Genomic DNA, 25,333 nt, shown 5'->3' with positions numbered 1-25,333 from the left:
TAACCAGTGGCCAGATGTGGCAAATGATAAAATACTGTGATTTAACTTGAAAAGTATTTACTTAAATATGCCTGCATCACATTTAAGTGTACTATTTTTCTGATGAATGACCTAATTTACACATCCAGCCCATAGTTTATACAGTTATCCTAACAGTATAATACAATGCCGATGGTGAATGGACAACTGTAGAAAACATGTCCTGCAGTGATGTAATATTTGGCAGCAGAAAACAAATTATCTGACCCAAAAAAAATAAGCTGAAATCTCATCTTTGCATATCAGGGACACTGCATCACTCACCTTGCAGCGACGTGATGACAGCTCAGTTGAATGTTTTGGAGTGAACTGCAGAGAGCAGGAGTTGCGCCTTTTCTCGAATACAAATATTGATAACTTCACACAATTTAGATAAACGGAAGCACAGAAGAGAACTCCGCCGTGCACTTTTTCACATTAACAGTCATACGTTGGCACTAAGTTGCCCGGTGCAGCCCATGATGATACACCCTCCTGGCGCTTTAAGCGGATAAAAAATAGCTTTCACTGTGTGTGTTTGGTGGTTTAAGATTGGCTACGAGCGCGCGATATGATTTTACACACAACCAATAAGATCGCAGGCGGCGCTTTGGAGCGCTTGTTTAATTATAGAGCGTCGCCCGGTCTGTAATGCACACCACAGGAGACGCATCCCGCCCGGCGCTACCAACGTGCGAAGTAACAAAAACGAGCAGATCTCGGAAATGACGAAGTTACGATCTGTGAAATGGATTCTAGGAAGTGTAGTGCATTAAACAGACAGCTGCCGTGTCTATGAACGACACTGATACCGTTAAAAAACTACATTTTCGCCATTTGTAAAAGGCCAACGGCTCTTGCATCAGCGTGGGGACCACACTCTCACCGGCAAAGTTACAACCAGCTGCTGCTTGTCTTGTTTTAAAGTAAAATACATATTGCCACCGTTAAAGCCAGTAATTGGTCCAAACATCCATCGGCCAGATGAAGCTCTTCGTCAGTGAAGGCAACCCGCACTGCCTGAAGGTGTTAGCTGCTTTAGAAGTGACCGGAGTTCACTGTGACGTCCAGTATGTCAACCACGAAGGTAAGACAGCATGGTTAGCCAAACATTAGACCTAACATGACTATACTGGTGTCTAATAACTGATTATAACGTAACCTTATAATGAGGTTCGAGCTGAGTTTGTGCTATAACTGGCGTTTGTATCTGTAACCTTTAGTTTGGTGAGTTGAAGTCCTGATCAAGTGCTAACCTAGCTGTCATCAACCTGCATCTGAGAAGCAGCGAGAAAACTCTTCCAGCACACCACTGCTTTGTTTGTTTTGTTAAAGTGCTGTTCTTTTCGTGTCGCTACAACATATGTTGACATCCTACCTGTCCTGTAAACAACAGCATGCCTTTCATGCCTAGAACAGTCCGGGTTTACTTGGATTGTGTAACTTAGAGTGTGTCAGACACAATCAAATACTTTTTTTTTGTTTTTGTTTTGACCTAGTACCTTGACACGAATATTGTGATTATCTCTGAATGATCATTGTTGCATTCAGGTTATTACACTAATGACACATCTGGAGAATGGCACATAACTTTATGGCTTTATTTATTTGATGTGGACATCACATTGAAATTAGAGATCATAACATACATCTTTGCACAAAAAACAGATGCACAGTGTTGAGTGTCTATAGTGAAACGCTAATTGATTTATTGTCTTTTCCTTTCAGTCAAGTCCAGTCCTTTTTAAAAAGGGGTACCATTCTTGTGTTGTGCCAAGTACTGTTTTCCCTTTTGACATGTGCCAACCACGGCTATCATTGTAACATTAGGCTCTGCCTAGATCTAGCAGGAGGTATTGTGTGCAAGGGGTGCATTTGCGGAATAATCTCACAAAATGTAAATTAAGGATATATCATTACACCAAAACAGAAAATCCTGAATCCAAGTTACTCTCCTGCACCAAATGAAAAGACAAACTTATGGCCTCTCATACTCGTTAGCAAACTTTATTCAAACTCTATAGAAACTAAATAAAACTCACCACTAACAATAATCCGTTAGTTTTTCCACTCTTCCAAACAATCAGCAATTCTGGTTTGGTCAAAAAATACATCTTTAATTCACAGAGTAAAATTAGAAAAAATAACGGCTCTCGAAGCGGTTTTGCCGCGCTGTGGCTTGTTGGCGACTCTTGCTGCTTCTTCAAAGGCAGACCATTAAATACACCGTACTTGCAAAGTGTCTTTTCAAATTAGACTTTGTCTCCAAAGGAAGTTAGGTTCAGGCTATAAAACCACTTAGATTGGTTTCGGGGGGAGAAAACACACCTTGGTTGGTGTTACCATAACTAACCAATGACTCACATCATGACCAAGGGAATAACTTTTCAAATGGAAAACTTAACAAAAGTGAAAGGAAACATTGGAAGAGAATCAACAATCTTTTTGAGTGGCATTGCACCACACAGCTACCAAAGCTAAAGTAGCACTCTGAATTTTTTCCTTGCCTTCAATGATGTCACTGAATGAAGGAAGAACAACAGGTTTTGTAGCTTTGGGTGTAGAAAAAGAAAACTGAGTGCTGAGTTGGAGACGGTGCCCCATTTTATTCCGACGAAAGTTGCTCAGAAGTGCATGAAGCAAAAAAATTTGACTTCCAAGTTAAAAAAATATCAAGATTTCTCGGCGATCTTCTGTATGCACAAATTCTAAGTAGTAGCCAAACCGTGGAAATACCACTTACAGGTCTGTCACGTAACGCCACTGGGCCTCAAAAGTATTTTTCCTATAGATATACAGTTCATTCTATAAAGAAATCTGTAAATCAGCGGTAAATAAACTTCCCAGTAAGAACACTGAAATAAATCAGTTCCAAAAGCTTTAAAACTGAAAGTAACTATTACATAAAACTATCACATACATATAGGCTGGTGGAGTGAAAAGTACAATATTAGAAGTGGAAGTAAAAGGTGCATAGAATAGTAATACTCAAGTGAAATACAATTACCTTTTAAGTTGCACTTAAATACAGTGTACTTGTTGTTATGTTGATGTACTTACTTAGTACTATCCAGCACTGATCAGACCCATAACTTTCCATGTTTAAAAAGTTGCACTGCTTAATCTCCATATTTAAACACATAAAAGTTGGCTCAAATAGTGAAGATGCGTAGTATAAAGTACTTTGAGCAATGCTGAACCTTTTTCACTCAACCATATTTCTACACAAAACAAACAAAAACACACTTTCTTTAATTAGTGTATAAGTATTGTTGGAAAAATCATATTTTCCAAAGCCGTGAGGCTGTATTGAACCTGCCAACCGTTTCAGTTCAGTATCCGATCAGACATTGTTCCTTCCAGGCTGTTAAGGCTGCACCAAACAGAGAAACCTTATTAGGTAATGAAAGACCTAAGAACTCATTTGAATACAAAAGAAAGAGGCTGGTTTATGATGCGAGAAAGGAAAGAAGGAAAAAAAGAAATAGAAAAAAACACCCGTCTTTCCTTGTGATAGGGGTCCACTAATGGCCATGTGACTAATTTCTGACCAATAGTTGAAAATGTTTTCCAAAGAGAGGCTTATTTTAATGCAAGGAGCCCTTTCAACTATTTCTAAAACTTGTGGTACCACTGCGACTGTGGGTAATTTCTCACTCGATGCATTATCTTGTGGAGCATCATGGAGATCATGCTGTGTAAAAGAAGATTAGATTCTAATTAAATGGTAACACATCCCGGCTTTGGGCTTATGCTGTGATTGTCTCAGGCATGTGAGAGATGTGCTTCTTTGGCAGCTGGATCACAGCGATGAATAACCAAGACCATCTGGCACGCAGCCTCAGTTTATGAATGAAGGGGGTGGGCTCAGAGATGCATTATATAAACAGCATTAGGGGTGTAGAAGTACATTGTTTTATATAAGTCACTGTTCATTTAAAATCAGTTGAACAATACAGGAGTGGGTTGATTAAACTGAGATTATCTCAGATGATCTGTATTTTCTTATTCATCAAATGATTCACTACAAAGTCTTCAAAATTGTGCAATTATTTTGATGAATGCATTGAAATTGTAATTATTTCTGCTTTATTGAATTCTAGAGTCACCTTATTGATTCAAATTGTATTGTTGAAGTGAAGACACAAGTAAAAATGTATTGACATAAAATAATCCTCAGAGAAAACCTCACGTGGTTTACATGAATTACAGATTAGGAAGATCACATCCATTACCTTCTAATTGACTATTCTCCGCTGAATAGGTTATTCTAGTAATTAGTAAAGTATTGAGGTTGGGATTTGATCACACATACATACATACACACACACACACACACACACACACACACACACACACACACACACACACACACACACACACACACACTAGAAAGATGGTTTACAGCATAACTATCACTGTTGAAGAATTTAGTTGAACTCGTCAACAAACAGGCTCATCCTCAAAACAATCATGTCTGCTGTTGTGTGTACACTATACACTTTTTGGTGTTATCTAAGTAAACAATGTGATTTTATTTTTACTTCCAGAGAGAGTGGTGCCCTTCCTTAGCCGTCCAGCCTTGCCAGCCCTGCTCCTGCCCGGTGGTCTGCACCTTTTCAGCCCAAATGCCATTTGCCGGTCAGTATGGACCTTCCTGCATGGTCATATTTGAATGCCAATACCTAGTTGGCATGAATGTGGAAACTACTAATTATTGCCTTTTTATATAAGGTTTCAGATATGCAACATCCTAAATCGTCAGTTAAAAAAATAAATAAATACATTTTCACTTATCTCAATTAGTCATGTATAGAGTTCAGGATGCAACGGCTCAGGCTCCTGTGCTGTGAGCCTCATACATTACATTTGAGTTGGATATCTCAAAGCCTGGGCAAATAAACCAAATATACTAAACCTATACTCCATAGCTGCAGTGGCTCAGGGACAAAGCAGATCCTTTTGGATCCTCAGCTCCTCCGGTCCATATCAATGTGTTCTTGGTGTCACTGGTTAGTTAGTCGTCATGCACGGCTCTGCCGTCAGTGTAAAAAGGGTTGGGAATGGCTCAATGACATGTAGTGTAAAGCTTGGTCGGAGATTAAAAAGGCACTATACAAGTACATCTACCATTTATACCAGTCATTTACAGTCATGTGTAATTTAATATGATACATCTGACGGATCTGGCAGCGTATTGATTTAAAAAAATACGGCAATTATACTTTAAACAGAGGCCTTGAACGAAATCCAGTAAACGTTAATGCTTTAGTTTGACTAAATGATTTCATGGCAATAACATTTTGAGGCCCACTCTAATTAAATCCTAAATGTGAAGATGTCGTCTTTATTTTATGGTTGTTTGTTTGGTACATAACAGACTCTTTTTTTTCTTCTTTTTTTTTTACCTAACAAGCTTAAACTGATTGACAGCACTTCCTTAATTTTCCCATTTTGAAACTCATTAGATACCTATTTGAAGTAAGTGGACAAGACGCCAGTGAGCTTTGCAATCAGTGGCTTGAATGGGAGGCCACAGATCTCCAGGTAAGCTCCTCATAAAACAGACCTTTCAGTTTGCATTGTAATCTGTTGTATAAAACATTCCACTATTTTCATTTCATGCATTTGTACATTCTCTTCAGCAGAATCCTCTTACCGTTCCTCAATGTCTTGCCAACAGGGACATGAATCCACACAGCTAGATGATTAAAGCTCATGCTTACAAAAGAACAATGTACTGGATAAATCTATGAGCATGCTCCGTAGGGTTTAAGAAAACAAATTGTTTAACCTCAGTCATGCTTCTTTGGCTTAGAGCTTGATCGAATGTCATTCAATCAATTCTCCCTTTTTTGTTTGTCTTTATTTTTGCAGCCTGCACTGTTACAGTGCCTTCACATGGCAGTGCTGCAGGGGAAAGGATCAGAGGTGTCCAAGGTCCTCCAAGGACCCCTGAACTACATGGAGCAGAGCTTGAGCAAGGGGAACACGCCATATTTAACTGGGGTACAGCATCAACATCTCCCTTTTTAGCCAGTGCGATCTTTATGTGCCTATTTCGGTAGCCACGTATGGCTTGAGAGTGACAGGAGATAAATATAAGCATACTCCCTCAAACGAGGCTGTTGCAGACTATATATGACAGGAACAAGTCAAAAGTTCATCCCTCCGTGGAATCTCAGCTGAGCTAAACTGAGCGTCTCCTCTGTGCCACATCAGGCTCCTCCGGCAACGTTTCTTTTTCTTCCTTTTTTTTTTTTTTCTCCAACTGCTGATGCTGAGCAAGTGATGCGCTTTTAAGTTAAAAAGACTCATCTGGGGAGGAGCGCCCTCATGTAGCAGATGTGCCTGAGTGTGGGTGTGGATGGGTGGGTGGGCATGGGGATCAGCTCTCTGCAGTATTTGAAGCCCCTGTGGCAACAAGTCATCTGCGTCTGTCATATATTTCATGTGTACAGAAATATGTTTTGTTAAGTCTCTTGGTGATTGGCATGGCTTGGAGGAACCCTGTGTAACGCTAAAGAAAAAATGTGTTTAGCACACACATTAAGGCTGTCACAGCAGAGCACATGCTCCATTTAGTGAGATTCAAGCATACACGACAATCATGCTGAAATAGCGGTTAGGTTTTTGATGGGATGACAGCAAAGGATACAAGTTGAGGAATATTGTGTGTTAATTGCTGAAAGAAATTCTGTTGTTTCAGGAAGCCGTTTCAGTTGCAGATGTTGTTTTGTGGGCTGCGCTGTACCCCGTTTTATCCGACTCTTCACTAGCAGTGGGTAAGTACCAATAAACCTTAAAATTCTCTGTTATTGGTCATGCATAAATGATATAAACATTAAAAAAAAATGTCTTAAATGCCTCAATTGCTCTTATATTTTGATTTATCATTTTTCTATTCTTTTTTTCCTACATTCTCTTCATGAATCTTATTTTCAAATGTCGTATTTATAATTTAGCGTTCTCTGTGTTTTAACGGCCCTTACTGCTTCCCTTAAATTTCCTTTTTGTTTTTGTTCCCTAATATATCCACGCATTTCACCATTTCTCTTTGCCTTTTTCACATTTTTCAGGCACGCGCACGTCTGTGAAGGCTTGGTTTGACCGCGGGGCTGTCATGCACAGTTGCCAGTCTGCTGCTCAGAAAGTGCTGCAGGGGAAAGGCCTGCAGGGCATCAAGAGCTTCATGCAGAGGCAGCCTGCCCCTCAGAGCAGCCAGTGCAGAGGCACGCAGCCATGCAACAGCAACCCTGCTGAGGTATCAGATCATTGGGATAACGATCAGACTTAAAGCATTCTTACTGAACACAAATTTGAGAGGCTTCAGCGACTAACTACACTTGTGCTTTCGCCTCAGGAAACATGTACGCTCTGTGAGGTTTCCAAGAAAACGTCTTTCTTATTTTCTTCGTGCTCTATAGATGCGCAAACACAAACAGCACCTTGTGAAACACATGTCCTGTCACACATATGCATTCCCACATTCTATGTCTTTACCCCACCGTAGATTTTAGGAAGAAAGTTGAAGCAATGAAAGGATTGCACGGCTCGAATTCTCTTCACTTAAACTAAGCGGGGCTCTCCTGTAAAGCAGATGCAACTTCTGTGTCAAAGTTAACCTGGCTGTATGAAATCATGTCGAGGTTACATCACTTTTTCTTTATCCTCTGTTCTCTTTCTTGTGTAATCATGGGAGGATTTGAACAGGTGTCAATCAAATCTTAGCAGCAGCACTCACTGCTCCCTGTCAGAGGAAATGGCGGGGTTTGCGTATCTCAGATAGCTTAATGTTTTTGCTTTAGGCTTTGAGGTCAAAAGATCAAGTGGGAGTTGGTCGTACAATTCTAAAACATTGACAGTTCTTTATAGAGATTGACCCTGTTGGAAAGGAAAAATCTCAATACAGTAGGACTCTACGGACTTTCATCAATACATTCGTGAACTTCTTTCTTCAGAACCATAACAGATGTTGAAAAATACTGAACACGATACCGTCACTTTGTATATAATGCAGTGCTTCTTATCTTATGCATATCGTCTTTGTGAGACATCCTAACATTTTAAATGATTTGTATGTCATGGGAATTATTCAAAATAGCATGTAGAGTGTTTTGTCACAGCAATAAAAACAAAGCAAAAATTAAAGATTAAAGATTAAAAAATAAATATCAATTTTGGGAGATTAATAACCTTACAAACTGCTCTTTGTTTAATTCCCAGCTGATGACTGTGTCTAAATGCTTGTTTAGGCTGAGGAAAGTGAACGCATGGTGTCCGCAGAGGAGATGGAGGCCGCTGCTCTAACCTGGAGCAAAGGTTTGACCGCCGGTCTGTTGGCTACAGAAAGACAGCACCCCATGTAAGTAAAAGCAAGTCATTTTCAGTGAGTGTGTTTGTTGCAGTTTATCAGTTCAGGATGTTATTTGATGTTGTGGTGATCCCATCACTGAAGACCCACAAACTAAAATGTGAAACATATTTATTAAGTGCGCTATTTTCTTATTAAAAATGTATGAATCTGAAGTAATCAACTGGGGAAGTTTTAATGGTGATATATTAGTTGAAATGTTTACTCCCATATCTGTTTGTTTCCCATCAGTTTGCCGCAGGAGGGCAAGCGAAACCTCCTTGTGACCAGTGCCTTGCCGTATGTCAACAACGTCCCCCACCTGGGCAACATCATTGGCTGCGTCCTCAGCGCTGATGCCTTCTGCAGGTATGGATTTAAAGCCTGGGACTCCTTTTTTATTCTGTCTACATACTATAGGTACTGATAACCTTTTACCGACACATAAAAAATAAAAAAAACATTTACACAAGAGTGTACGCAGTCTTGTGCATTTATGGGGCGGCTGTAGCTTATGGGGAGAGTGGTCATCCTGTAACCACAAGGTTCGATACCCAGTCTCCCCATAGTTTGCATGTCCAAGTGTCCTTGAGTAAGACATTGAACCCCTGGTTGCTCCCTGAACGCCTCACGGCAGCACACTGCTCCTTAATTATTCAGCATGGGTTAAATGCAGAGACTAATAATAAAGGGATTAATAAAGGATCATTTCTTCTTCTTTCTTGTAGTGTCAGGCATATGCAAACCTGTAATGTATTTAAAGGCTATTTCAACGTTACAATGTAAAGGTATCTTATTCGTCCCCTCTTACTGGTTATTCATTTACTCCACTTATCCCACTTTCTACCTCACACTTCCTTTTTCTACATTTCTTTAATCTTTATTACATCTTTCTCTGTCCCTTGCCATCCCCTCTTATATCTTACTGTCCTGACTCGCATGCATCTTCTCCTTGAAGCTATGGCCGCCTGCGAGGCTGGAACGTCCTGTTTGTATGTGGCACAGACGAGTACGGCACAGCTACAGAGAACAAGGCCAGAGAGGAGGGTCTGACTCCGCAGCAGATCTGCGACAAGTACCATGCCATCCACTCCAACATCTACAAGTGGTTCCAGATTGACTTCGACTTTTTTGGCAGAACCACAACTGAAAAGCAGACTGAGTAAGTGGAAGCAGGGACGAAGACTTTAGTCAGGCCTTTTTTTTAAAAACAAATAATCCACAGTTATGTGAAAAATGTAAAGACTGGGTTTTTCTTTCATCACACTTAAAATTGAAAACAAAAACAAAGATGAAGCTGAACAGGGAGTTTCTCAGGGACCTAGGTCTTCTCTTGGGTGGCATGTGGTTCTGATACTGCTTGGCTTTGGTGTGAAAGGGCAAACACGTTTCCATCCCACTATACAGTTACGTAACGTACGATTACTATAATCTTACAGTAGATACTGGTGTGAATGTCTAGGCCTCTCAAACATAAATTCTACTCTCCTTAATCTCAGATTATTCACCGTGATTATAGAATGTGGGTCATCGCTTATATTAGTGACATTTACCGAAACAAAAGAATAAAAGCCAACAAGAAAGCATATTTTTAAAAAAAGGATTAATGTGACTGAACTACAGTTATCACGTGTGACACCTGTCACCTCCGCTCATGACTAAGGTGAGTGTTCTTGACTTCATTTAACTATTAGATTGTATTTAAGAAACTGTATCACTTTCAAGTCCTTAGCTTTTTTTTAAGTCATCAGAAAGGAAAGGCATTGGCAAGACTAATAATTTGAAAAAAATCTATTTTAAAATATTGATCAGGTAACTCAAGTCGAGAGGGAAAATTAATTGTTTCAAAGTTATGGATTGTTGCTCTAAGGAATAATTGAAACAATAAACACATTGGAGTTGGTGTGGCTTTTTGTCAGTGTGTATGGATAAAGTGTCAGATTATGTTTTTGTCTGGGTCTTTAAATAAGATGTGGAAAGATGTGTTTTTATTATTTATTTATATTCATTCTTCAGATGAGACTTTAATCCTTGAGCTTGTACATAGAAAGGGATTACGAAGATAAAAACTTGTGTTGTTTTGTGGGCTTTTCTTTGATGAGTAAAACATAAAAGGCATCAAACACCATGCACCAGAATCTTTTTCTTTGAGAAGTGAAAACGGCCCACAGATTAAAGACTTTTGTCTTGATTCATGAAAAGTACTTTGGATGCTGGGTTTTATATTTGCAAATCTAACACTAAAGGTTACCATAAGCTTTTTAAGCCATTTTACCTCATGTTTTATTTTCACAAACTTATAACACTCTCTTATAAGTACATTGCTGCATTTATTGCTTTATCCATCCAAATTTACATCATTTTCTAGCCACTTTTTCAGTCTGGGTTTAATGACTAGTCAGTTCTCACATTACACATTTATCAGTGTGTTCGTGCACCTTTTTTAACTGCGATGTTGTCCTTGCATCCCGGGCACAACCCTCTAACTATGTTTGTCATCGCTTATCCTTTCAGGATTGCCCAGAATATTTTCTGGAGAATCCACAAGCACGGTTTCCTCCTGGAAGACACGGTGGAGCAACTGCGTTGCGAAAACTGCCAGCGCTTCCTTGCCGACCGCTTCGTAGAGGGCATCTGTCCCCACTGCAGCTACCCAGAAGCTCGTGGTGACCAGTGTGACAAGTGTGGGCGGCTCATCAATGCTGTGGAGCTCAGGGTGAGTCGGAAGAAGCGTGTTGACCATGATAGGAGGAGGATGATGATCATGATGAATCTATGCTGTGTATTGTCATTAATTGACTATTAAAAGGAGAATGATGGCGTTGGCGAGTGATATAACATTTGCGTTTGATCAGTATTGACAGCTGTCTCTTTCAGGAACCCCAGTGTAAAGTCTGCAGGCAGACTCCAGATGTACGCTCCTCCAAACATCTTTTCTTGGACCTACCTCAGGTACCGGCATGCTTTTCATTCTGCATTGTATAGACGTGGTTAGACCACTCTGCGGTTTAGACACCGCTGTATTTGCACACAGAGTTAAGCCTGTTTAGAAAGTACAAACATCAAGTGTAATGTAGATTTCCTAGTCAGACAGCTTGTTAACCCTCTTGTCATTTTATTACATAAACGGCTTTACTCTTTTCCGCAGCCGTGTTTTGGCGTAATGACATTTGGTGTTTTTGTCAGCATTTTCACTCTCGCTCATTCTCTCATGCAGCTGGAGGCTCAGTTGGAGCAGTGGCTTGACAAGTCAACCAGCACAGGAGACTGGACACCAAATGCCAAACAGATCACTCGCTCCTGGCTGAGAGATGGACTCAAACCTCGCTGCATCACCAGGGACCTGCGGTGGGGAACGCCAGTACCGCATCCTGACTTTACAGATAAGGTCTGCTATTGTCACCTCCAGTAAAAACGATGTATTTTCCCATTACAAATAAATATTTGCTTATTGATAGTTAATTATAGAATAGAAAAGATGCACACTCCACTTTTCATTTTTCTTCAAGCATAATAAAGCCCTACCGCTCAGCTAAATTACCTGCTGAGAAAAAATTAAAAAATTTATGGAAACACTTAAAATCTCAGGTCAGGTTCCTAATTAAACATTTAAAATGACGACGCACTTCATTAGCTGTTTACAAATGCTTCAGATACTGATGATACTGCAGTGCTCTCTAATAGCACACTGGGAGACGCTCTGGGTCACACTGACCGCTTCTTTGAGTGCGCTCATCTAAATGTCTCCAAACACTAATACATAAGGGAATTTTAATGAAGTTACATTGTGCATCTTTAGGATATTTCATTCCTTCTCAGTTATTTCCTTTTTTCAAGATTCAAACAATCCCGAATCAATTTCTTTAACACAAAGTGCTCTCTGGTGCTTCTGCAGGTGTTCTACGTGTGGTTTGACGCCCCCATTGGTTATCTGTCCATTACCGCCAACTACACCGACCAATGGGAGAAATGGTGGAAGAATCCTAATCAGGTAACCAACCCTACCCTGGCTCCTACACACACTCACACACACACACACACACACGCACGCCAGGAGTTATTAGCCGAGCAGAGTACTGATGCACAAGGTTGGCACAGATTGCGTCCTCTTTGCAACATAGTGGGTCTGATTGCTTTTTTCATTGCTCCATCTGGTCTTTTGCACTCGTGTTAAAAGCACTGTGTAATTTCTGGCCCCATATAACCCGAATGTGAAACAGATGAAGACATAACCTCTTTGATTATAAATAAAATGCACAGTCAGTTTTGTGATCACCGCTACAATACACACGCAGTATAATGTGAAGGAGACACTGCAAAGCTTTTGTACTTTGTGGTGAGATTCCTCCCCTTTTAAGATGAAGATCTAAGCATGATTAGTCGTCCATAGGTTTACTTGGTTTCTGTTGGTCATGATGCTGTCATCAGCTTTACTTAGAAAAGGGAAACTACTTGACCTTTTGTGTGTTCGTAGAACATCCCACACGTGTATTAACAAGTGTGTTCATTTACATGTGGACTTCATTTAAGCGTAAGATCCACCATATCTTCCTCACTCTGTCTCATCTCATCTCTCTCCATCTGCAACCAAACGACTGAGCTTCTCGTGTGTGCGTGTGCATGAGAGCGTGCACGTGCACACGGAGAGAGGGAGAAAAAAAAGAATTGGGGGTTGGGGAGAGCTGATAAGTCCTCTTTGAACTGGATGATCTCATGATGATCTAATATGATGTCATCCTCACAGTGCAGTGTTTTGTCTCTGTCACTAGGTGGAGCTGTACAACTTTATGGCCAAAGACAACGTGCCTTTCCACAGCGTGGTGTTTCCCTGCTCCCTACTGGGAGCGCAGGACAACTACACTCTGGTCAGCCACCTCATTGCCACTGGTAAGCACTTATTACACCAGTTGATGTATTATTTATGTGTTATTTGACTATTGATTTGGGATTCACAACCAATCCTAAAATCGATTTTATCCTTTTTGGCAACTCAGACTTTCACATTCACACTGAGGTTAAACTTTGAGCGTAAATTCTACTGCAACTTCCCCACAGAGTATCTGAATTATGAGGACACAAAGTTCTCCAAGAGCCGTGGTGTGGGCGTGTTTGGAGACATGGCCATGGACACGGGCATCCCGGCAGATGTGTGGCGGTTCTACCTCCTCTATGTGCGTCCAGAGGGACAGGATTCAGCCTTCTCCTGGGCTGACATGGCTCTGAAGAACAACTCTGAGCTGCTCAACAACTTGGGCAACTTCATCAACAGGTTGATAATAGTCATATGTTTTATGATGAATTCCTTTACTCCATATGTGATTAGCAAATGGTAGAATTTAGACTTGGGTCGGAATTCAACTAATGACTCTAACAAGGTAACAAGGTAACCTGCACCAATCTCCTCATGCTACTTGGTCCCAGCCATCTGACTTCAGGACATGTTTTATTTATTTTTTAAATGGTTTTGATCGGCCAAAATGTGTCACCTGTAAAATTCTGAAAATGGGGCAATCCACCTCAAATTGCTCACATTTTGTTCATAATAAGTTTCACTCAAAAAGTAAATATGCTGCAAAACTGTCATCCAGTCCAATTAACAACTAAGTTTTCAGATTGTTGTACTCAATGAAAATAAAGTCTGTTAGCGCAGTAACTATTACAAGAGACTCACCCTAGTTTTCTAAATTTGTTTGGGATGGCGTAATTTAGCCCCAATTACATCGCCTCAAATGATTTTATAAAAGATCAGGGTTAAATCCCACATCAAAGATTTTTCTCAGCAGCTTTTTTTTTCAAAGTACCTTGATCTTCAAAATTGGTCTCGGGCAGCAACGTTGATGCCTAATTGGTTCAAAAATATCTTGTAGATTGCATCCAGCCTGAGGTGTTGGAGGTAAAAAGTATTCTGCTTCAGAAAATAATTTCTGTCCCCGCCTGAATCCAGTTACTAAATCACTACATCATTAGCGACAGTGTGTCCATCTTGGGCCCGCTTTTCCATAATTCAAAAACGTTTCCGGGCTGTGGTGTTCCAGCTGATCGCCGTTGTTCGGTTGAAACTTCGACTGTCCACTTTGTCAGCTTGACAAACTGACATGGCTAAATCCTTTTTTACCAGCAGCAGATATGACTTCATTGATTACGATTTCTCAGTTATTGTAAGAGTAAGAATGTTGATCTTCATTATGCCAAAAGGAAAAATCTCAAGGCTTTAGTTTTGACTTCGGGAATTAGTTTCACTAATTAAAAACTGATTAAAAATGTATCACGCGGGTCACTTAAGGTTCATGCCCACACATCAAAATCTCAGTTCATTGTACATTTGACAGTGGTCTGGCAGACCTTCCTCAGAGGCTGAGCGATGTGTAAAATATAGAACAGTGTGTTGCATCAGACATGACAAAAACGTTCTCACTACCAACATCTTCCTGATGTACACATAAAAGTCCTTTTAAAAATCACTGGCTGCAGACACAGCTACAATGTGGAGGCCATGAAGGAGCCTTGGTGAGGCTCGATGCAGCACACTGTGTTGTGTTATTTTACACTGCATTTCATCTGGTAACAAAATCTATCATTGAGAAACAATCAGCAAGTCAAGCAACATAGCCTTCTCTCATTTAGCTTTCTCCCTGTTTCTCTTGCTGCCTTTCTCACACCTTTCCCATTTCTATTCTTTTAATCTCTCTGTTAATCTCCCTCTCACCTCCAGAGCTGGCATGTTTGTCACTAAGTTCTTTGAGGGCAGCGTGCCTGTGATGGAGCTCCAGCAGGAAGAGAAGAAGCTCCTGGCGCTGGTGGGCTGGGAGCTGCAGCAGTACATCCAGCTCATGGACAAAGTCAAGTAAGGCTCATGGACTGGCATGTGCTCCCTGTCAAACGGTTGATGTTGGGATATGACTCTATTTAATCTGGCTTTTTAAAAAGCCAAACTCTGCTCGGCTTTCAATCGATAAATTCAGTCGTTTAAAATGTATATGTAGAGTGAGTATGAACCTAATAGATAACCCCATAATTAGACTTCTACTTGAGTAGATTCTGAATAATAAGTTGAATTTCGCTGTCACATTAATCATCAATTTTCCACCAGAATCCGCGATGCTCTGAGACACATCCTCAACATCTCTCGCCATGGCAACCAGTACATTCAGGTCAATGAACCCTGGAAGAAGATTAAGGGAGGAGACGTAGAGAGGTGAGAAGGCCTTGACCAGTTCAACACAATCTGTGCGGCTGTAGAGTCACACAATGGAGATGGATCTGTGTTGCAGACGTGTGAGGTCTCATTTGATATTAAAACAGAGACAAACAGCTCACCTTTCCAGAAAAATGATTCCTTTATTCACAATCATGTAGTCATGTAACATTTATTTGTTAAAGAAATACATATTTGTAATGAAAAGTCAACCAGAAGAGGAGAAGCTGGGGTGTAATTTCAATCCATTATAAGTTTAACACAAATATTTAGATTCATGATCTGTCTGACTGACTTGCGCTCCGTCTCTCTTCTTCAGGCAGCGTGCGGGCACGGTCACCGGCGTGTCGGTAAACATCGCCTGCTTGCTGTCCGTGATGCTGCTGCCGTACATGCCAGCTGTCAGCCAAACCATCAGGGATCAACTCAACGCCCCTCCGGCTTGCATCAATACCATGTTGCAAGGCACTGGCACCTTTGTGTGTTGCCTGAGTGCCGGCCACCGCATTGGCACTGTGAGTATGACCTGAAGAAGGTACACACACATACACACGCACACACACGCACAGACACACTCAGCTCGTGCATTCGAACCTGTGGAACCTCCTGCATGTTGATGCTGGGTGATACAATGAGGATGCAACAGTCTGTCAATATTTTAGTACTCTGGAGGACATTACAGTCGTGTAATCTCACACACACACACACACACACACACACACACACACACACACACACACACACACACACGCATTTAGGAATAATAGCCTAGATGATGTTTTCAGGGCTCAGCCTTCGAACAGCAAGTTTCTCTCGGGCCACTTGTCCCTCCAGGCCTAATTCTGGTGACCAGTGGCTATAGTGTCTCCAAGGCTATAATGATTTGTGACTGAGCTCTCGAGGCAAGGAGCAGCAGACGACACTGTTCTAATGTGAAAACTAACTTAATGCGCACACAACTTCTCTGACAAATCACGTAATGCTGTTTTGAAGAGTTGTAATTATGATCGAAACGTTGCAAATTTCCTCAGACATAGTTATCTTCTTACTTACTTGGATAATCCCCTTTGTTCAAAGACGAGCACAGAGTCTCCAGGTTAAAGCTTCCAGCAACACCGGCCTACGGCTGGATCGACAATCGCAAAACTTTGTAAATAATTGTGCATACATTCTTTTGACTTTCTCCCTTTTCGTCCCCCCTGCCGACCCCTTTTATTCCCAGGTCAGTCCGTTGTTTCAGAAACTGGAGGTGGACCAGATTGAGGCTTTGAAGAAGAGATTTGGTGGACAGCAGGTATTTAATGTGTATGATCACTAATGGGCTGTGCATGAGTTCATACAGGTCTTGTAGTAATATTGGTTGACTATTTATGAATAATGAAATGAGAAATAATTGATAATGCTTTGCCATTCAGGGGCTTTTGTCAAACTACCGCCCCGAATATGAATTTGTACGTCATTGGAGTATCTGCCTTTTGAAACATGATGCCGAGCAAACACACTGTAAATGTTTAAATGATGTATGAAGCATCCATCACATAAATACAAATAATCCCTTTTTCCAAACCTCTCCCCAACCGCCTGTCTCCAGCCTGAAGATGAACCCCCCAAAAAAAAGGTATCGAGTGGTATTTGTTTGTGAAGAGTCACTCCTCACTGGTTATGTTAATATTGATTAGCTCACGCCTTCACTAACACTCGCCGCTCATCTATCGTCCTCGTCCTTAGAATATTACACTCATCTCTGTGTGTCCAGCGCGATTCACTGTCCGTTCACACTTTGTGACTCATAAAATCATGTCTGCATTTTGAGTGAAGAGGGCTATTGTCTGAAATGATGATGAATGAAGCATGTCATCTCTCGAAATAATAACCATCAAAACGCAACAAATTCCAAAACATTTTCATCTGTCTGTTTGCGCCCTCAGACGACAGCTCAGCCCGCCGGCAGCACCCAGCCTGCCGCTGCTGCCGAGGTGCCGTCGGTGAACGGAGTGGACCCAGAAAAAGCCAAGCAGCTCACGCAGGCTGTGACTGAGCAGGTGAGTTTGCCGGTTTAGTTGATCAACTGTCAACCCAATTTTTACATTTTTGAATCAATCCATCATTTGAACAGAACACTAGGCTAAATGTTTTACATAAGATGATTTGAAATGTTTTGTCTTTATTATAATCTTTATGACGGGAATAAAACGGATGGCATCTTCCGTAAGGAACAAAAACGATCTCCGTGAAAAACCAAATTGCGCGCAACAAACCAATGGTCGCTAAAATAAATAGTGGCTAATTTTAAGAGCTACATCTAATCAGTATCTTTATTTGTATAATTGTCTGGTAATGTTTAAAATTATAATCAATTGGTCAAAGTAGTATTTTCTCCAAATTCATAATTATTATTTTCGGGGATCAATTGTTGCAATTCTCAGCAATTCCAAAATCAAGACAAACGCGGATCATTACTAACCCACAAATTGACGCCTTACTTAATTGCTTACTATATTTTTGACAAAGCTGCCAACCTCTATTTGTCTATAAAAGCTGAAAGTGAAAATAAAAGCTGTGAGAAATCTATTAAACCCTGACATGTTTGTCTACCACAGGGGGAAAAGGTGCGAGCACTCAAAACCCAGAAGGCGGAGAAGGCTGCGATCACAGCAGAGGTGGCCAAACTGTTGGACCTTAAGAAACAGCTGGCTCTGGCTGAGGGGAAAAGCTCTGAGCCTGCACCGCAGAAAGGCAAGAAGAAGTGAGACAGGAAAGAAGTGAAACCAAAATGAAGGTTAGCGAGAGGAAGGGAAGAGTAGAATGGTTTGAGGTATTGTGGCGAATGTGAACAAGATGTACACTAAAAGAGAGATGAGGGTATTACCTAAAGGCAAAGCCGTGACAGGATCTAAGACAATGTGGTGTTGGCACTAAGGACTAATGAAATGCTGGATGGGCCGACGGGGAAATGAAAACACACAAAGAGAGACTCAAATGAATACAGCTACAGAATGGAGGGATTTTTCCAAATCCCTACACCAAAAGAAACTGATTTTATACTCTCCCTGTGATAGAGTCAGCATACGATATTAGTGTTGGAAGGTGTGTTGTACATTTAAAAGGTGTTTTTTTTTTTCCTTTTTATCCCCTGGAATTTTATTTTTTAATCACTATTTGCTACAAATACCTTTTTTTTTGGATCCGGAAATTAAATTGATTAAGTTCACCTGAAAATTGTCTTTACTCTTCCCCTTTGTCTATTACCTCTAGTTTACAAAAACAAATCAGTCATACACTCACGCAAATAAACATTACATGACACGAGAAATTGCACATTATTTTCTTTTATTGCAAATTGGGGATTACAATGGAGAATAAAATTATTGGTGTGGTAAAATACATGTATTTGATGCCATAAATGATAAAAAGCCATGCATATTACTCTACAATTACCAATTTATGTCTGCAGTGAGAAATTAACAGAGGATATGTTGGCATTTTACAGTACAAGCCATTACAGTACAATTGTGTATATAATACAGCATTATATAAAAATAGTATATCAAGGTAGAACATCTTGTGGTGATTCTTCCACAAGTTTCCATATTGATAGAAAAGGTCAGCTTCGAAAGTATAGCCGGGTCCTACATACTTTATCTAAATACACACACATACACACAAGCCATGGGTTATAAAAAAAAGTAAGAAAGATTAAGAATTTGCTTCCAAAAAACCAACAAAATCATTCTCTCATACTCACACTGGGCACTTTCAGACTTTTCCTGAGCTCCTAAACTCGACAAATAGGGGCAAATAATCTCTGCTAGCCAAATTGCAGCCCTTGACATAGGAGTTATAATTATTGCAAAATGGTGGGAATGGATGACGATGAAACGCACTCAATTAAGTTCCTTTCTGTCCAACATACATATCATCAAATGCTCGCAACGGTTTCTGCCATCCTATTTGATGGAACGTGTCAGGCATTCTTAAAAAAGACAAACATTCATCATAACCACGGTATCATTTGCACTTAGTGCCGTCTGTTCTTCCTTTTCCTTAATACATGCTGTGTCTTTATTTTGCCGCATTGCTGTTGCAGCCCTTTTTCTCTGTTCCTTTTCTTGTCTCGACTTTCATCACTTTCCTAATTCTCGCCATTTTGAGCTCTTGTGTTCAAAAATCATCTTGCTTATAAAATATCTCTTTGGTTACCATCCTTTCCTGTCCAAGAGGCATTTCATAACCACCATATTACATCTTTACCCACCACCGCTTATTCCAATTCATTAGGACCTGTCATCTTTTATTCCCGTCTTTCACTTCCCCTCATTTCCTGGTGTTAACTAGTCTCTCTATCAAGGCTCTACGTGTCCTCTGTACCTCCTCGCCCAGCCTGTCAATCTCCGATTTCAAGCGCTCGTTCTGCTCAGTCAGCTCCTGTACCTTCCTCTCGTTGTCCTGCTCTCTTTCTTTGCGACTCTTTTTGGTCGATGAGAAGGATGAGGATGTGTGTTGCGTGGAGGAGGCGAAAGAGGACAAGGCACTGTTGGCCCTCTCGCTGGTGGTCCTCTTGCGTTTTCCCAGGCAGGAGGACGGGTAGGCGGAGGGTGAAGAGACGGGTGAGGAGGGAGAAGAACAATTTTGAGATGGCGACTGGGAGGCTGAGGAGGAACAGGATGGAGAATCTGGGACACAAGGCAGTTCCTCCTCGCTGGCTGAGGGAGACGCGGGATGGACATTATTAGCTTGGTGGTGTTGATGGTGGTGGTAATAATAGCCACCGCTGATCACCGCTCCACTCGGATCCACCATTCCCACTCCTCCTTCACTCAGCAACTCGAAAAACTCTGGAGGCAGCAGATCACTGCCGCCTCCCGTCGAGCCATCGCCCCTTCTCCTACTCTCAGCCTCCGTCCGCCGCTCTTCAGCCACAGCTGGACTCATGCAGGAGGAGGAGGAGGAGGGGGATGAAGAGGTGGTAGTGTGATGCAGAGGCTGAGAGTTGTGGATCTCCTCTTTCGTCCTCTGGACACCCTCGCCCCACGTCTGGCCTCCGTCCGTCAGCCACGTCAGAGAACAACTCTCCAGAACATCCAGAAACTCCGGCTCTTTCTACAAAAAAAAACAAAAAACGGAAAAGTCAACACCTTTCGAAACAAGTCAAATAGCAAAGTCAAATATTGCAGTGTAAGTTCATTTCACATCACTTGGTATATGAATTAATTTTGTTTCCAAAAATGGTTAATCAAGCCTAAAAAATAAATAAAAAGGAAATATTAACCAAAATACAATGAACTACAACACTCACACTCATCATGGGTGTGATATCCATGTAATTCTTCGAGCTACTGACCTCGGTGCATGTGGGGGCACGTGCCAGTTTTGCCCCTCCCGTGTCAGAGCCAAGAATATCCTGCAGGTCCTCATACCACGCCTCCAACTCTGCACCACACAACGGCCCCACGCCAGGGGGGTATGGCGGGGGTAGGTGTAGCCACTCGGCAGTCATCTCGCCAATCAGTCGCAACACACAGGTACTCGGCCACACGGTTCACACTGGACCTGAGGGGGGAGGAGGGCAGACATGCCTTGTTTATGTTTCACTGTTCTGCAACTTGTGTTGTAGTTGGTAGGTATGCAGTGACAAGGGGCTGGTGTACATCGTCACTGACAGTTCTGCAAAAAGATCTTAACTGTATAATTATTTACACTGTAATAACGAAAACTAGACAAAGGCACAGTACATTGTGTCAATTACTTAGTTGTGATATTGACTGAGGAAATGAATACTGCACTCAAATTGCTGATGAAGATTCACAATATGTATACAAAATATTGACGCATTATATTGTATTAGAATGAACAAATTGGTTAAGTCGCAATCTTAACTTCAGCATGCAGCACTCAGAATGTCAAATGTAAGAGTTTACCTTTGAGAAAGTCTCTGTTAATCAAGTCTGCCAATTTGTTGGAGATAGCTTGTCCCAACAGTTCTGTAGGGGGGGAAAAGTATTTGATAGGTTAGGTTTTTCTCCTGTCTGCTGAAACTTGCTGACATTTCAAAATCAACGTGATGGTTTGCACAAATACAGAGCATTCTTGACCAGGTACAAAATGTGCCTTAAATTTAGCATTAACGGGAGATTTGGAAAATGGTGAGAAAAAAAAAGTAATAATTTATCTAATAAATTGTCATTGATTGCTAAACTGATCAACAAGTATGGAGGAAATAAAATGCATGTCTCCTAATTCTTGTCAACAAAGGCCAAAATGTTCTCTAGTGCGCCCCCTGCTTCCCGCGGACCTCAAAACACGCTGCGATCGATAAACAAGTGGTTAAAAACGACGATCTATTGATCTCTCCAAGTCTGACAGTCAGGTCGACTGCTATATTTTTGTAATTATTTAAAGTTGTCCAGAACAAAAAAATACTGAACAATAGCCTAATAATTACTTCGTGTAATGAAGCCAGTCTGGAACTGAATAGTTTAATTTCATAAAAGGAATTTAGTTTCTCCTTTTAATTTGCAATTAGAAGGGAATTACAACATTATTCTAACATTGTTGGCAGTAATGTGTATCACTAAATTACAAGCGTTAAAGAATCAAATTAATCTCCTCAAATTGTTGTCAAACGTTAAACTTCCTGTGTTAGCGCAGGCATTAAACACTTTGGTTTCGGTAAATCGTATCAATTATTTTCTGATGCGATTATTTTTTATTCTAAATTGTAATATTTTCTTCTTAAATTGGGTTCCATGTCCACTGTAAGCCAAGACAATTACGTCATGGAAATGTATGTCCAGTAGGAGGAATGGGCGAAACAAAAGAAAGGAAAAGAGTGTGTTGGAGGGAGAAAGACAAACAACTCAACACCTGTCCATTCATTACGAAGTATTTACTACAAACTGGTTTGTTAAAAGTGGGGACAACACATATAACCTGAGCTGTCAAAAAATAAAAACCGCGTTCCGTTTCGAGTCAGCAGCCCTCCATTACGGCCAGACGTCACACGGAGGAATGTTATTTTATTTTAATCAAATTACTTCACACTGAAAAACATAAATAAATAAATAAAAAGCATAGGCTGGTGTCGCTTCCACACGCATTTAAAACGTTTGTCACACTCAACAGTCAAAATGCTTCCTATAAAAAAACTTGGTCGCTTAAAGTCCGCCTGAGCTTTGACAACTTGTCAGTCAGAAGCAGGCGACACCAAAAACCAATCCGTGTGCACGGGGATGGTTTAAGACGACTGTTATTGTAAAAAAAGACACTTATATAGCAGATTTTTTTGTTGTTTCGTTTCCCTCTCCAGTAACGTGACATCAGACCACTTCAAGTCCAGTAACGCGAGCCGTTACTCCCCGAAAGCCTGACAAAACACCGACCGACTAGTTGTTAAAACTATCGGAAAAAAACAAAATGTCCACTTACCCTTTTTTTTTTATTCGCTCGCCTTCTCGACTGTCTTGAACTTGAATGTGGATATTTTAGTAAAAATTGGTGATAGCTCATGTTAACCATTGTTCAGTCTTCACGGCTGAATGTGATTTTTCGGAAACTCCCGGTGGTGTTTATATCGAGAGAGAGGCCAACCGAACTATGCATGGGAAGGTAGTTTCGCGACAGCCTACCGTGGATGCGGGTGATTGACGTTACAGCGGTCCAATCAGGAGGTCGGAGTTAAGATCTTTTCCTTAACGACATCCAATAGGGTGACCTTAAATATAGCAGCGAGGCGGGGCCTCGTGTCGTCTTTGCTGCTGGTTCTCTCTCAAGCCCGTGCAGCCTGTATAGTTTGTACGAGCAGCAATTGTGATGCAGTCATAAGACGGCCAGGACGAATTTGGGGCGTATGGGAGTCACATGAAAGGAATGATGCAATGCTTGGCAACCAATTTCTAGCTGGGGATAACACCAGCAGAATCGGAACATGTTTTATTAAACAGTGTTGGCTCTAACTAAAATCTAAAAATATACATATATGCATGGATATCTAATGTCGAAGAATTGTTTGTTTCCGGAACACAAAAGCTGAATCGATTTTCTCACAAATTATATTATCGTGAGAAAAAAAAATCAATTTCGCGCTTTCTTGTTTTTTTTTTATTATTATCTGTAATTTGAATGAATTGTAATGTCATCCGCTTGTTTTCACCTGACTTTTGATTACAGGTACTTGGGTTTAGTTTGTCGATTTACATTGCACACACCCCCCTGTACTCCATAATCCACGAGGGAAAAAATAATAATAACTGGTCCTCCCTTGAAAAGACACTTTTCTACCGGACCAGGTGTGATGGTGGACGGCACATCTCTTTTATTTGTCCGGTATTTGTAGTATGCAGCAGACCAGACTTTAAGTACACATGTGGTGTCGTGTTCTCATTCATTTCATACCGCGCGCTCTATCGCAGCTCCGCGAGATATCAAAACATACGCCCGACCGAAGGAGCGTCTGTGGAGCTGGGTGTGATCCCACAGCAGGCTGTCTGTCCCCTTGTAGGTGTCCGGTTATACATTCAGCTGCTGGTGATGGAATTCAGCATACATGTTTTATTAGACTGTAATAACAATGATAAAGCAACTTTTAATACATGGTTTTGTCTCTAATAGGTGTGTTTATCATTCGTGTGTTCTTAATTATTACTGATTCATTTGGCTCTTTTTTTAAACCTGTACATCACTAAAAAAAAAAAACAAGGTTGACTCTTACAATAACAGGATAGGCTGACAATACTAAAACAATAATTAGTTAAAATACCCACTCTCCAAAATATTGGGGACCTCAGAAAGGCTGTACAATATGGTGTTATCTAGTTATTAAAAAGGCATTAATAGATCAATTTAACTTACAATACTCGTTGAAATAGCCTTTAGAAAACATTGTCAAAAAACATTTCCCTATTCATAATGTTCACACTATCACTGTAGCTTTGTTATACGTTTACTGATGAGTACCATTGTGTTCATAGATACATTTTATAAAAAATAATCACTAGGTCTCTGTTGAAATGTTAGTTTTACTATTTAGTATAGAATTATAGACTCTTTGTCTTTAATGTCACATTTATATATATAAATAGCCAATGAGAGATTATTGTATTGACATAAATTCCTTCACGAACATTATAGTTTTGTGACACCATAATTGATAGTCAAAGCTCGTACATACTACCACACATACAATGAAACTACTTTATATAAAGTGATGAAATACGAGATTAAAGCCACAGAGTTCAACCAGGTCACCATATCAGACACAGGAAGCCAGACAGTAAATATGATCCTGTTACAGGCACAGTGGTGAACAATGGACACTAATAAGGTAAACAACAGGCGAAATCAACAACAACAACAAAAGTGACAACAAAATAAAACCACGTTTCATCATGCGCTTCACCCAGCTCCTGACACTTTCTGCCCTAATCCCAAAACTCAGCGCGCGAGCACACACACACACACACACACACACACACACACACATACACAGACTGTTCTGCACGCGCACGGCTCAACATGCACAGCCCCCATAGCAACAGCGCCAAGTAGCGAATAGAAAGCTCAAATACTGTCTCTAGGACCCGGGTTAAAGCGCTGCAGGAAGCACCGTGAACGCGTCACGGCTTGAGTGGCTGTTGCTGAGTAGTTCAGCATACTTTCTCCACACACCCCTCCCGCCCTCCCTCTGCACGCCTGCCGTCTGTTTATTTTGTCGGTCCCGTCGTCTGTGTTGTATTCATTATAAAACACTGTTTACAACCCCGAATCGAGTT

General features: G+C 40.8%; 3 protein-coding genes across 8 annotated transcripts in view; 1 reads left to right on the top strand and 2 right to left on the bottom strand.

The window, feature by feature from the left end:
* arhgap9 (Rho GTPase activating protein 9) overlaps positions 1-508 on the bottom strand; it is a 37,513-nt gene extending 37,005 nt beyond the window's left edge. For all 5 annotated transcript variants that reach the window (XM_068594302.1, XM_068594306.1, XM_068594307.1 and 2 more), the window contains exon 1: positions 304-508. The gene's annotated coding sequence lies outside the window, so the exon portion shown is untranslated. The remainder of the gene's footprint in view (positions 1-303) is intronic.
* Positions 509-872: 364 nt separating this feature from the next.
* mars1 (methionyl-tRNA synthetase 1) lies at positions 873-18,888 on the top strand. Of its 2 annotated transcripts, XM_068594132.1 has the most exons (22): positions 873-1,105; positions 4,569-4,659; positions 5,487-5,565; positions 5,896-6,027; positions 6,728-6,803; positions 7,098-7,282; positions 8,274-8,383; positions 8,624-8,740; positions 9,330-9,533; positions 10,886-11,087; positions 11,249-11,323; positions 11,589-11,759; positions 12,267-12,362; positions 13,141-13,258; positions 13,427-13,640; positions 15,084-15,215; positions 15,462-15,566; positions 15,886-16,081; positions 16,789-16,860; positions 17,158-17,184; positions 17,495-17,608; positions 18,167-18,888. In XM_068594132.1, the coding sequence occupies exons 1-22, from the start codon at positions 1,003-1,005 to the stop codon at positions 18,314-18,316; spliced, it is 2,769 nt and encodes a 922-aa protein (XP_068450233.1). In that variant the 5' UTR covers positions 873-1,002; the 3' UTR covers positions 18,317-18,888. The 2 variants fall into 2 exon arrangements, with proteins under 2 accessions (XP_068450233.1, XP_068450235.1); XM_068594134.1 differs by lacking the exon at positions 17,158-17,184 and having other exon boundaries at positions 18,167-18,887.
* ddit3 (DNA-damage-inducible transcript 3) lies at positions 18,871-23,142 on the bottom strand. Its single transcript, XM_068594135.1, has 4 exons — positions 22,992-23,142; positions 21,485-21,547; positions 20,908-21,116; positions 18,871-20,666 (listed from the first exon to the last, which is right to left on the bottom strand). The coding sequence occupies exons 3-4, from the start codon at positions 21,061-21,063 to the stop codon at positions 19,881-19,883; spliced, it is 942 nt and encodes a 313-aa protein (XP_068450236.1). The 5' UTR covers positions 21,064-21,116; positions 21,485-21,547; positions 22,992-23,142; the 3' UTR covers positions 18,871-19,880.
* Between the last annotated feature and the right edge of the window lie 2,191 nt (positions 23,143-25,333).

Source organism: Clinocottus analis, unplaced genomic scaffold, assembly GCF_023055335.1.
Source record: "Clinocottus analis isolate CAN_PGR_092001 unplaced genomic scaffold, fCliAna1.0.p SCAF_3, whole genome shotgun sequence".
Lineage (NCBI taxonomy): Eukaryota > Metazoa > Chordata > Actinopteri > Perciformes > Cottidae > Clinocottus > Clinocottus analis.
The sequence above is the reverse complement of the archived record's forward strand: the minus strand, read 5'-3'. Positions and strand labels throughout refer to the sequence as shown.